Source organism: Myotis brandtii, unplaced genomic scaffold, assembly GCF_000412655.1.
Source record: "Myotis brandtii unplaced genomic scaffold, ASM41265v1 scaffold967, whole genome shotgun sequence".
In the NCBI taxonomy this organism is placed as follows: Eukaryota; Metazoa; Chordata; class Mammalia; order Chiroptera; family Vespertilionidae; genus Myotis; species Myotis brandtii.
The window spans coordinates 270,375-283,880 of NW_005372006.1; the positions used below are offsets into that span (position 1 = coordinate 270,375).

At 35.9% G+C, this 13,506-nt stretch overlaps 1 protein-coding gene across 4 annotated transcripts in view; it reads left to right on the forward strand.

Annotated features, from left to right (window-relative positions):
* Positions 1 to 5,822, forward strand: part of ATP2B1 (ATPase, Ca++ transporting, plasma membrane 1) — a 63,574-nt gene extending 57,752 nt beyond the window's left edge. For all 4 annotated transcript variants that reach the window (XM_005886276.2, XM_005886271.2, XM_005886272.2 and 1 more), the window contains one exon: positions 2,580 to 5,822. In XM_005886276.2, coding sequence (XP_005886338.1) covers positions 2,580 to 2,605 — 26 coding nt within the window. In that variant the 3' untranslated portion in view covers positions 2,606 to 5,822. The remainder of the gene's footprint in view (positions 1 to 2,579) is intronic.
* The last annotated feature ends 7,684 nt before the right edge of the window (positions 5,823 to 13,506 follow it).

Sequence of the window (13,506 nt, forward strand, 5' to 3'; positions counted from 1 at the left end):
AACCAAGTCAAGGAAGTAACAACTCCAGGGTCCTCTTGGACAGCTCTCATCACCCACCCAGGTTTGCTGGCTGATCCTCCAATGTGTGTTCTCTGTGCCTACTGACCACTGACACCAACAGATATTTTTCTTTTTTTTGAGGAGGTTATCTTTTTGCTTTTTTAACTGCATAGTTTATTATTAGGATGATCAGGATACTTGTTAAATGTGTATATATATATATATGTGTGTGTGTGTATATATATATATATGAATTGTAAAATTTGCAAGATTTCACATTAAAAAACAATTAAATGAATGATTATAATGGTATATTTAGTAAGCATTGTTTTCACACCATATGAAAAAACACTATGTCTTAGTAAATGGGGAACAGCAGTAAAGGAAATGGAAAATCTATTTGCTGGTAATAGTCTGCCAAGTGAAGGGACTAAAGTATAAACACAAGGATAGGACAGAATTATAAATTAGCATATGATAAAGTAGCACCACAAGTAGAGTAGGTGATTGCAGCTCAAAGTGTGAATTATGGACGAAGAGATTCGACTGTATCTGGGAGCTTCTTAAAAATGCAGGGTCTCTCCCCCAACCCCGCCCCCCGCCCCCTCCCGAGTCAGAATCTGCATTTTAACAAGAACCCAGGTGCTTCCTGTGCACATTAAAGTGTGAGAAGCCCTGATGTTGATACTTGGGAGCTGACACTGTTCTGAGTGTGTATATGTACAAACTAATTTAATCTCCCATAGCAACCCCATAAGGTTGATGCCACTGTTATTTCCCATTTTATAGTTGAGGAAATCACTTAGCTAGTAAGTGGCAGAGCTGGAATTCACACTCAGGCATTTCACCTCTGTCTTCCTATGTCAACTATGCTATTCTCTTTCTCTCTGTATAAAGAGCTGAGTGAACAAGTTGTAACACAGCCCCCACACAGGACCTAGTAAATCAGGCAAGACAACTTTGAGAGATGAGGTTTTAATCAGAACTGAGCATATGTTGTTGCAAATGTCAGGATTCCTTGCTTTTTAAGGCTGCATCATCTTCCATTGTATAAATGCACTACATTTCCTTTATCCATTCACCTATCAATGGACATGTAAAGTTGTTTCCATGCCCTAACTATTGTGAGTAATGCAGCAGGCAACATATCTTCAAGTGCAGGTATATCTTCAAGATTCTGATTTTCATTCCTTTGGATAAATTCTCAGAAGTAGGATCTAAAATAGTCAAATTCATAGAAGCAGAGAGTAGAATGGTGGTTCCCAGAGGATAGGGGGGAGTGGGGAGAAGTTAGTAAAAGGATAACAAGTTTGAGTTATACAGGATAAGTTACGGAGATCTAATGTACAGGATGGTGACTATAGTATACTGTATAATTGAACTTTCTCAGAGGGTAGAAGTCTACCTTCTCACTACACACACAAATGGTAACTGAGATGATGGATATGTTAAAATATTTACGAAAAAATACATTCAAATGTCTGTTTGAAATTTATTAATTTTATTATTTTGAGATTATTTTGGTGACTACTTTTTTTATCTGGAATGTCAATGTTGGGTACTTCTCTTATGTGTAAGCGATGTCTTCATTAAACAGGATTCATTAGATTGATATATAGTAGATGTTCAACTATTTGAATTTTATCCACTTTTTTTGAAAGTCTGCATGACAGTGGGTTAATGAATGAAACCTAATGTCAGTTTGTTTGGTGATATTTTTTTAGTTGCTTTGCCCAGTAATCTCTCTTCATCCATACAGCAGACTTCTGTGAAAGAGAGTGAATTGTTAAGCTATATGTTTAGATACAAAAATATTTGTGTCTTCTCCTTGGGAATTATTTCACACAAAAATCCAAGAGAGTGTCTTTCTGTTTTTGTTTTTGTTTTAAGTCAATTTTTTCTAGTGAGTTATAATATATAAATTGATTTAAGTTTTAACCTATTGTAGAGAAAAACACTTCATAGACAAATGGCATATACTCAAATATTTATAGCTGTTTAATGGCATTTTATAGATATTTGTTTGGGCTTTGTCTTTATTTTTATTTTACACCCCATGGGAATAGTGGGGTAGATGTGAGTTCATTGTGGCATTCAGCTTATATTTGCTTGGCTTTTTCATAGTTGGTGGCACCCTAATTCCTAGCATGATAAATAATAACCCTCTGTGCTTGACTTCGTTTAACTTATTTAAATTGTTTTCAAATTTACTTTTTTTTTTTAAATCAGCTAAAGCTTGTGTATGGTTACGTTTTTGTTTTGTTTGTTTATTGTTCAATTTTGTTTTCTTAGGGGAAAAAATCCTATAAAATGGCTATTAAATTTTAGCCAGTGACAATGAGATTTTCTTACTATTACTTCAAATTCTTATCTCTTAATTCTTAGAGTATGTGGTTTTGTTGTTTTGTAGTGTCCTACTAAAATATTCATTTTTTTACAGTGTATTGCAAGTTCCACTGCATTACATGCAAATATGATTCACTCATACCTAGCTGTTTGTGGATTCAAACTCATAAATGCACCACCTTTTGGTTAAGCTAATAGCGTACTGACATTTTTCTGTTTCCTGGTATTTACAGATTCGAGTGGTGAATGCATTTCGTAGTTCTTTATATGAAGGGTTAGAAAAACCGGAATCAAGAAGTTCGATTCACAACTTTATGACACATCCTGAGTTTAGGATAGAAGATTCAGAGCCTCATATCCCCCTTATTGATGACACTGATGCTGAAGATGATGCTCCTACAAAACGTAACTCCAGTCCTCCACCCTCTCCCAACAAAAATAACAATGCTGTTGACAGCGGGATTTACCTTACAATAGAAATGAACAAGTCTGCTACCTCTTCATCCCCAGGAAGCCCACTACATAGTTTGGAAACATCACTCTGATTGTAAGCTGAATGTTAACACACTAGCTGCATTGTAAAGAAACAAATTGAAACTGGGTCTTTTCACATATTGTGACGGACAAGATAGTATTCTTGTCTTTGGACTTCAACAGAAGACACACTTGTACGAATGTAGATTTATTTTTTTAAAAAAACGCAAAGCTTTCTGCCAGACTGAGGGTGCTTTTTGGGGGGTGGGAGAAATGAACTGACAGATGAACAGTAACTCAGCATAAGTGGACCTGTGGATCATCGGTAGTTCTAAGAATGGTCCTGAACAGTATGTTAGCAGAGCTTTAGTTTATCTCAACCCTGGATGGGAGAGAGGGAGGAGTAAAGCTGGGCAGGCAAAGAGCCCTGGATCATAGAATTGATACTTTAATTTCTGCTGTTGGCTGTTAATAAATTGGATTATTTATGTTTATAAATGATACAGATCTGTTTACAAGGTTTGTAGATACTTTTTTTGTTCCTGTTCATAGATGGGAAGCTTCCTTATCACTGATGCAGAGAAAAATTAGTCCTTCAAATACTGCTCTATTTTCAGGAAAAATTAAAAAAGGGTGTTTCTATTGAAACTGTACTAAATTTTTGCCTACAATTTACCTTGTTAAATATTGTAGATAAATTGCTAATACTAATAGCCAAATAGATAACACTAATGCTTTGTTTAAAAAAACAAACAAAAAAACAACAAAACAAAACAAAAAAAAACATGAGCAGTGGTGTTCTAATAAAGTTATGGCATCTGTTCTAATTAGTTTCTTAAATACATTTACTACTTAATGGTTTTGAAACAACTGTTTAATTTTTAAAATTTTTGAAAACTTGCTAATAACCTTTTTGTTCAGAATTTGGTAGATTGTTTAATGTGGGACATCAACTGCTTAATGAAAGATGCTTGAAATGCTTTTGTTGTTTCAGGCAAATCAAAGTAAATCAAGCTCTCAAACCACAAGAGAACCTTAGTCCTTTATGTTTTTGTCTAAACATGTTAGTTCAGTGATGTCTTGGTGAACTGTGAGTGAACTGTATTGATTTTTCTAATAAATCCTTAGAAACCTTCATACAGCATGAGGGCTGTTGGCATTTTGAAAAAGGTTAATAAGTAGAAGCATACATGTTTTCCTTTTGTTTTTGAAACTTGTTTGTAAACATAAATAAATCTCCCTTTTATTAAATAAATTCACGGCAATGTTTTTTTAAAAGGCATTTCAGCTTCTTTACTCAATTCTGCATATATGGTGCAACAGTTTGTTCTTTTTAGCCACAATTGGAATAAGTTTCAAGGTGATAACAGCCCTATGAAGTACTGCTTAAATCCCTAGGTGATAATCTAGTAGAACCAGATTAAGAAAATTATCGCAATTTCACCACTCAACATATTCTTCATTGAGTTTAGTTTGTCTATAATAGTCTCACAGTTTTTTTGACCACAGTTGTCTCTGATACATTTATTTTAATTCTTAAGTGGCCAAATAACAACTTAGGTAAAATGAGATTATATGAAAAGATGAAAAAGGTCATATATAGATATAAATATAATAATTAACCATATGCTGGAATGCCATTTCTAAGCCAATTCGATTCTTTGTCTTTTCTTTCTTTTGTCTACTTTCTCCCCTTTTTTGCCTCTGTCTTTACCTTTTAGGAACTGGCATTGTGTTAGGGCCCAGATTTCACCAGATATACAATCCTCAGGCTGACATAAAGTTTACGCGAGGACTACTGCAACATCTGACCCAGCAAAGAAACATTTAGTTGATGGTGCTTGATATTTTTGGTGGGTGGGGGAAAATCTTTTTTTCTCCATCAATCCTTTGCAGTAATCCTCTGCAAGTCTTAGAAACGCATTGGCTCTGTCAGCATTTGTAATTGTACATTTATTCATCAGGTATTTACGCGAATTATACTGTAAAAAGAGGTAGCATGATATGCTGGAAAGCATACCAGGCTAGGTGTCAAGACCTGGTTTCTAGTATCAGTTTTGCCTTTAACGTGCTGCATGACCTTGGGAAAATCATTAATCCTAAAGGAGGGTGGTGGACTAGACTAACTCGAAGAACCCTTTCTACTCTAAATATTGACCCTATCAACTAGAAAAGCCTATAAGGCATAGGGAATAGAGAAAAGGGAGATATTTTCAGTTTTCTCTTTAATTTTGGTTATGCTTAAATATGAATGTATTTACCAAAAGATTTAGAAGTGCATGTGCTTTGGAGGATTTGTATTGAGCTTTTACAGTATTCATTTTTCAACTCCAGGCAATGGCTTTTTACACCAACTCTAATCCATAAACGGGTCTTATGACATCCATGAAGTAGTAGCAAGACATACTTAGTGTGTATTTCTCTCTTTGAGACACTGTAATTTTTACCAGAAATTTCCAGAGCATTATGTAAGTAGAAAAAAAATGCAAGCAAGCTGTTAAAGATCTTGGATCCCATTATATATGTATAGCTGAAATCAGCATCTGTAATTCAATCACTTTTTCTCTTTTATCCTCTAACCAAAAAATTGTTTAATTTTGCATCCCAAATGTTTTTAATCTTTGTATATTTTTTAAAAATCCTTTCTCCTCATCATTGCCTTTTTTGTGGTTGTAAATAGACTTAACTTGCACTTTGAAGATGAGTTACTCCTTGTCATCTTACAAATATGTGATATGGTAATTTTCATAACAGATGTCAGTTTTGAACCAAGAAATGGTGATTTGTTTATAAGAAAAAAAAAACTGGCTTCATTTCTGTGAAACTGCTCTTTGAAAATTTCTTTTTACACGTGTAAGCCAACTGAGATACCATGATGGTGTTGATTTCTTTTAATGATGCTTACCATCTATTTTAGCCACTGAGCCTTTTATTATTTGTCTATTTGTAAAGTTTATTTGTCTTAACTCATTTAATAAATATACTGTTTATCTGTTTCTGAATGGGGACTGAACTTTTTGGATATTTAAATTGATCGGAACATATTTTAGAATTACTTTTTTCTACTTGAAATTTTTAAAATTTGACTGATGAAAATTCTGTAATGTACTTGAAATGTTATGGTTGTGTTACAGTGAATCAGTGTCCCAGTACGCATGATCTTGCCCTTAGAATAAAAGTGGGTATATTGTTCTTACTCTCCTATCACCATCTTTAATCCTTGTGGCACAGTAGGTCATTTCTGCAGTCCATAGAAGTGGAATGTTTGGTTTATAAAATTGAGTTTTTCACATTAACCTTAGAGCTTAATTATCTGTTAAATTATGCAGACTTGTCAATAGCAATAACCTGAACGCTATGGTAACAAAATTAATTGAATTTCCCTCATTTGGCTTTTGTAATAAATTATTAACATAAATTAGCAACTTTGTTAAAATAACTGAGTAAACTTTAAATGATTATGAATACCATATTTTTCTATTAGTAAAGATTAGTAAATTATTGAGTATATGTAAATACCATATTTATGACATGAGATGTTTTTTAATTTTCAAATTAGGTTTTATATATGTATTATGTATTACATTTGAATTTTGAATTAAGTTCCCTTTGTAAAATTAACTGAACAAGAAAGGGGAGTTACTATAAGTCTTTGCTTGTTGACATTTTCCTTCCCTGTGTTTTTAGAGCAGCCATGTGATATTGCAGCTGCCTTTTCCCACTTAATGGATGCATCTGAGACTATGATGCCCAAACCCCATAGCAACCTTTATCTTTTAAATTCTAGTGTTACACTCATTTGTAGAGCCCAAAAGAGTACTTTTATTAGCATAATTATGCCATCTAACTAAAATAATTTTTGAAATATCCTTGAAAGTAATCTTTTAGAATAAGCATTATAAAAATATAAATAATGTTTCATGCAGTAAGGGAAGTTGTGGTTAGTTCTGTACTTCCCTTAGAACACGTCAAAAAAGGAAATTATTCTTATCCTTATAATATAATTTCCTTTTCAACAGATTAATAGTTTTATCCCTTAAATTCTCAATTGAGAGTTTATTACTTTAACATTTTCTCTGTTTGTTAAAAAAACAATTCAGCTTACACATGAATATACTAAATGTAAGCATGTTTAATCTGTATTCTCTAAATTTATTGTCATTATTGAACAATAATATTAATAGTTCTAAAGTAGGGAATTAAGTAAGAAGTGTGCATATGTGCTTATACAGTATAAGTCTTTGGCACAACTTCCTTAACCGGCACTACTAGTATGTCCTAGGAAAACTAGTTCCCCAATTGGTAACACACTTCCAGGTGAGGGGGTCCCCTAAAATTCTCTTAATTTAAATCAGAGTTAAAAGGACCACACAATTTTCAAATTACTTTTCAGATTATCATATATTAAGTATTGATCCTTTCCTTAGCTACTAACCTGAATATTGTCAGAGCATAATATTTATGAAGTACCTGCTGTAAATAATCACCCTGTGTACTAATGCTGCCGCTGTACATATGGGGAAACTGAGGCTTAAAGTGTTTAAGTGAACTTGCTCTAGCTCACATTGCCAACCAGGATTAACACTTAAGAAAGACCTTCTCAAGAGCCTGAATTGGTGGCTACTGGTCTTTATTGCACTACTACCATCTTGTTAACCTGAGTGAGGTCTCAGTGCCTAAAAATCTATGCTTATCTTTTAAGGGCTCCTTTGCTGTTTTTCCTTTCTGATACCAAATGCTTCAGAGATGGTCTTAAAAATCTTAATAACCTTCCTGAAGGAGGGCTCAAGAGATTGAGGCAAAGAATCACCAATTGTGATGTATAACCCAAGGTTTTCTTATAATCAGACCTCTAGCTGAAGAGTCAAAGCTCAGTAGAATGGTGTTTTTAATAGCATACTTTGGTTATAGAATTTTGTGATTCAATACTTTTAAGATAGATAATCTGTTAATTTAACAGGTCATTGCTTTATATCCTAAATAATTTGGAATGAAAATAAACTTATTACATTAATGCTATAATTTTGCATTTTTTTATTCTTAAAGTTTGTGAAACTAAAAAATAGGTTGTTTAGCATATTTTTAAGAATTACTTTGTCCTCCAGCAGTATTTTCCTTGCTGAAAATTTTTACTGCTTTAATACTTAGCCTAAGGGAGTGACTTATTGCACACTGGATTTTAAATTAACAATTTTAAAATCAAATTGCAGCCATTATTTCACTAGTGTTTTTTTTAAATATGTTTTCATTTTTTTCAGAGAGGAAGGGAGAGGGGGCAGGAGAAACATCACTGAGAGAGTAACATCCATCAGTCTGCCTCCTGTATGCCCCCTATTGGGGATCAGCCCACAACCCAAGCATGTGCCCTGACCAGGAATCAAACCGGTGACCTCTTGGTTCATGGGTTGACTCAACCATTGAGCCACACCAGCCAGGCTCACTACTGTTTTAATACCATTTTATATTAATGTTACTTATGGTTTGTGAATAATCATTCAGCCTCCCTTATAGTCTGTAAAAATGAGATACTGATTTTTATTATCTTTAAGGTAACATTTGTCTTAGTGAAAATAAAATATTTTAAAACTTTTTCTTTTTTGGTAAGGCTTCTTTTAAAATCATAAATATTTATTCTAAGGCATACTTTAATGGAAAGCTTGAGACTGTGTGCAAAAAAAATAAGAATGAGACCTCAGGGAAACCTGTGGTATCCAAGTTTAGAAATTCAAATTAGGATGCTTTTAATTTAATATTCTTAATCTTTTAATCTTAAGTCTACTCTTCCAGTGAGCTTCAAACCCTCCGGGAAGGATAAGTCTATAGCATCTAAATCACTGTCTCACTGCTGAAAACTTAGAATGGATCTGAAGTGTGGTGGGAGGAGGTGAAATGTAATAGGGAAGCCACACAAATTTCTGGAGTCTGGGACTCAACTTGTAAAAACGCTACCCTAGTGTCTGTTCCCCTTTGTCTCTCCCCCAAATTAACCCCTTTGTGTGTTTTTTTTACATCTCCCGCTCCACTTATTCAATCCACAAGTACTTGGTACCTGTCACGGGGAATTCATACTGTTGTAGACTTGGAAGAACCAAGAAAGGTCCTTTCTCTCAAGGAGTTCGTTCTAATAAGTAGGAGAGATAATACTATGTTACATAGTGTGGTCGGGGAAGCCATCTCAGAGATGGTGCCATTAAGCAAAGACCTGAAGGAAGTGACAAAGCCAACTGCTTGGTTGTGTGGAAGAGCCTTCCAGTAGATAACAGCTGGCAAGTTGGGAAAAGCAAGGAGGCCATGTAGCCACAGTGGAGTGAAACCAGTGGGAGCTAGTAGGAACTGAGCTTGGAGACAGAGTGGGAGGCTTGGCCTGACAAGAGCTACAAGCCTTGGCAGGAACTTGGGCTCGTGATGGGAAGCCAGTGGAGGAGTTTGAGCAGAGCAGCCACATAATTGGGCCTTTGGAAAGATCATTGGCTGGTCGATGGAGCGAGAAAATTGGAAGTTAAGAAACCACTTAGGAAGCTTTGCTTTAGTTTCAGACTCATTCCAGCTCAGCTTTTCCTGCTTCTTTTGTAGCCCACCTCTAAAGAGTCTTGTGGACCCCTTACTTCCTTTGTTTTAATTTTATGCTTGGTCTGTTCTTCCAGATAACACAAGGCTGGCAATATTTGTACAGTCAACTCAACCTACCTATTTTTTTCATTTGCTTTAGCCTATGTGCAGTTTCCCACATGGTTTGCAGTAGTCTTTATTTTTACTGTGTGTTACTCAGCAACATGGTCATAAATAGAAGATGGCCATTGCTCAGCTGGTCAGTCTCTGAGATTATAGTTGGCATCTCCTCCAAACTATCTTTTTTTCTTACTCCGTGGAGGCTCTTTACATCTGCTAAAATTATTTATACCAGGCATGACTACTAGTCTCCATTCCTTGTTCATTGCCTAGTCTTTTCTAGCCTAACTTTGCTGACTTCATATTAACCAATGCACTCCAGTTGGCAACCTCACCCCTGCTCTGCCATTTACCTAGATGGCTTTGCCGCCTTGATATTTCACTACTTTGGTGCCTAAACTCAAACCACCTTTAACTTCGTACCCGTCCTCAGCTTTAGAGTATGCTCCCAGTCTTGCCGGTGACCAAACTCGCACTAATTTCCTGTTTCCCTCACTGATGATCCAACTGACCTTTATTTTGTCTCATTCTTTTCAGGGTTATTCCTCATTTCATTTATTCCAAATCTACTCTTGTCCGAGCCAAGATTCAAGATGTTTATTGACTGAACACATATATTTCATTCTACCTCTCACATTCAGCCCAACCTATATTTTTCACATATTTTAGCAGACAGCTGCCTCTCCTGTTAATTGGTTTTGGGTCCCAAAGAACAGAATTTTCCATTTATTTGTGTTGAACTATTTTAGTAAACTCATTGCTTTGACTCCTAATGTTACCATCTAGTATATTCTCAACCCTTCTCTGCTTAATGCTGCCCAAGACAGCGGTTAGCTTTCCTCCTCCTTATGGAAATGACTGTTTCACCACAACAAAACTGGAAGACAGACAAGACCGGTTTCCCAAGACCCTTTGCCTTACTTTTCAGAATCACTATCAGGTGGTATTAATGCTCATTTAGCTTAGTCATTCAAACAGGGATCACCTGATTAAATATATTGTCGTTATACACTCAAATAGCCATCAGATCCAAAAGTAGATGATGGCTTATTGAAATGCTGTCAATTACACTTCCTGTGTTGCTACACATTTCTTCCTTGGTTTCAAGTGCTCTTGTCAATCTCTTTATTTTCACTATTATTTACTCTATTCCCTCTTCCTCACATCCTTACCCTCTATCTCTCTCATCACCAATCTACCCAACACATAATCCAAATGTTCCTAAATCACCACTTTGCCCACATCATCCTGCCAAAAAATAAATAAAAAATAAGAAAATAAAAGCAAACCAAACAACAAACCTTTGAATGTCTCTTTGCTTCTTAATCCTGTGGCCACACGTTGTCACCTGCCCCTTTCCACGGTTGTAAGCATGTTCTCTGCTAGTGTGCTCTTCCTTCCTGTAAATTCCTGTCAAAGCTCTCCATGTTCCATGCCCTTTTGTACCTTATAACATTCACAGTGTGTGCACCACGTGACCTCCCTCCACCCTCAGGGACAAATGGGGAGGGGAGCTTTTTTCAGAGGAAAATCGCCTCTCCTGAAGGAGAGGGCTGAGGCTCAGAGTGGATTTCTGTGAAGTGTGAGGAGAGGCAGTATATGTCAGAAGAGCATTTGACTGCAAGTTGGCAGACCTGGGTTCTGGTTCCAACTCTGCCTGAACCAACTTCTAATACCTTGAGCCCTCATTTTCCTCAACAGGATTGTGAGGATCACGATTCCTGCCCTGCCTTGGATGTTCTGATGAACTTGAAAAGTGAAGGCTCTTTAACAATTACAAAGGGCAGTGCAAGATGGTGCTATCGCAGCAGAAACAATCCTATGAAGAGCTGTTCCTGCTCTTCCTCCAATACATAGGTTTAAACAGAACATTTCAGAGTTGAAAAGGGCCCTTCAGTCCCAACTGGCTCATAAACACTTAAGGCTTTATGAAGATTGCTCTGGAGATTTATCCCATTAGAAATAATAGTTTGCTTCCTTTCCCTTTTTTTTCTGTTTTTGGTCAATAGACATTTACATATATATATATATATATTTCTTTATTGATTAAGGTATTACATATGTGTCCTTATCAGGACTCATTCACTTTTATGATTCGATTAACATCTCAATGATAATAATTCTCAAACCTCTATTCACAGCCCAAATATACCTTCTGAGCTCCTGAAATAGAAATCCAACTGCAGACTTCACTTAGATGTTCCGATGGTACCTCATTGTCATTTTGACTGAATTAATCATTTTATTTTTGTGTTTTCTTCCCCTCTCCAGTTTCTATAAAGGGAAACAAACCAAAAGGAGTTGGAAAGCAGATGACATGGGTAATTCACTGAGGCATTATTAGTTGTGTAAAAACATAAAGCTCTTTTCATGTGACTAATTGAGTTGATTTGAAGATAGAACAAAAGAATTATAGCTAGTAGATTTGTGAAGAAAACAGCTTTTTATACTTTCTCCTTTTGGAAGATTACCTTTTATCATTGGGTTAGATATGGGAGATTTCAGATTATATTTGTTATGAAACATTCCCAAATATAAATAGCTTTGGTTTTTATTTCAGGTTATAAACCTAATCCATGCTCATTATTAAATAAGGAAAGTGATGACAAAGAAAGCTACCCTTAACTCCATCACCCAGACTTAAAATACTTAGCATTTTTATTCTATGAGTTAATATCACTGCTTATGTCTTCAGAACTGTTCACAATTGGGTTTTTTAAAATATATTTTTTTTTATTTCAGAGAGAAAGGGAGAGGTGGGGGGGAGAGATAGAAACATCAATGATGAGAGAATCATTGATTGGCTGCCTCCTGCATGCCCCCTACTAGGAATCGAGCCTGAAACCTGGGCATGTGCCCTGACCTGGAATTGAACCATGACCTCCTGGTTCATAGGTCAACACTCAATCACTGGGCCACAATTGGAGTTTTAGATACAGAAAAAAGGTTTGATGGATTTACTAGTAGGAACAGCCTAATGTGATCCAAATTGTAGGGAGGAACACAGACACCTGAAAAGAAAGAAAAAAAAAAACCCACATATATGAAGGTGTAAGCCATGGTCCATGAATCTTAGTGACCAGGGAAGACAGCAGAGGATCTGGAAAAGAAAAGTAAAAGTGAAAAGAGCTATGTGATTAAAGGCTCCAGCAACTATTTGGTAAAGGCTGTTTTGCAAAGAGAACTGTAGAATGGAACAACTGGGTGCCCACACCACTCTCGTGTGGGACCCTCGCCAGTTGAGAGGACATTTCAGAGAAGTGAGTCCTCCATCTGTCAGAGAGAGGGAGATCTGAGGCTGATACAGGACAATTCTAATAATGCAATAAGTGCAACAACGACCCCAAACAGGGTGTGTTGAAGGATTAACTCTAACAGCATGGGAATCCAGAGTCTAAGAAGGCTAAACAGAGAAATCCCTGCATCAAGAAACTGAGAGATCGACAGGGCTCTCTGCTAGCTCAGGGAGACGGAGACAGTCCATACAGGAGAAAACAGCTGGTGCAAGCGAGCGGGAGAGCCAGATGTTCTCTCCATGATCTAAAGCTCATCAGGTAAGCAATAGTTCTGAGTTCACTACGCTAAAGGTAACTGAATTACAGGTGTTTAAGTTATATTAAATATCTCTCGAGAACAGGCTTATCTTCACTAGATTCTTTGAGATGTGGGATTATATTGCTTTTAAATATGCAAAGGCATTCATACTAGAAAAACTGTTGAGTAGATTGTTGTATTATTGGAAACTGATGGTTAAACACTGGCTTATAAATGTGTGCTTCTAACATGTTCTATTCTAGTATTTAAACCTTTCCCCTTACAATCATGATTATACTAGGAATTTGCTAAACTGGCCTTCCTTTTGCTTCCATCTAAAGCAGTGATGGTGAACCTTTTGAGCTCGGCATGTCAGCATTTTGAAAAACCCTAACTTAACTCTGGTGCCGTGTCACATATAGAATTTTTTTGATATTTGCAACCATAGTAAAACAAAGACTTATATTTTTGATATTTATTTTA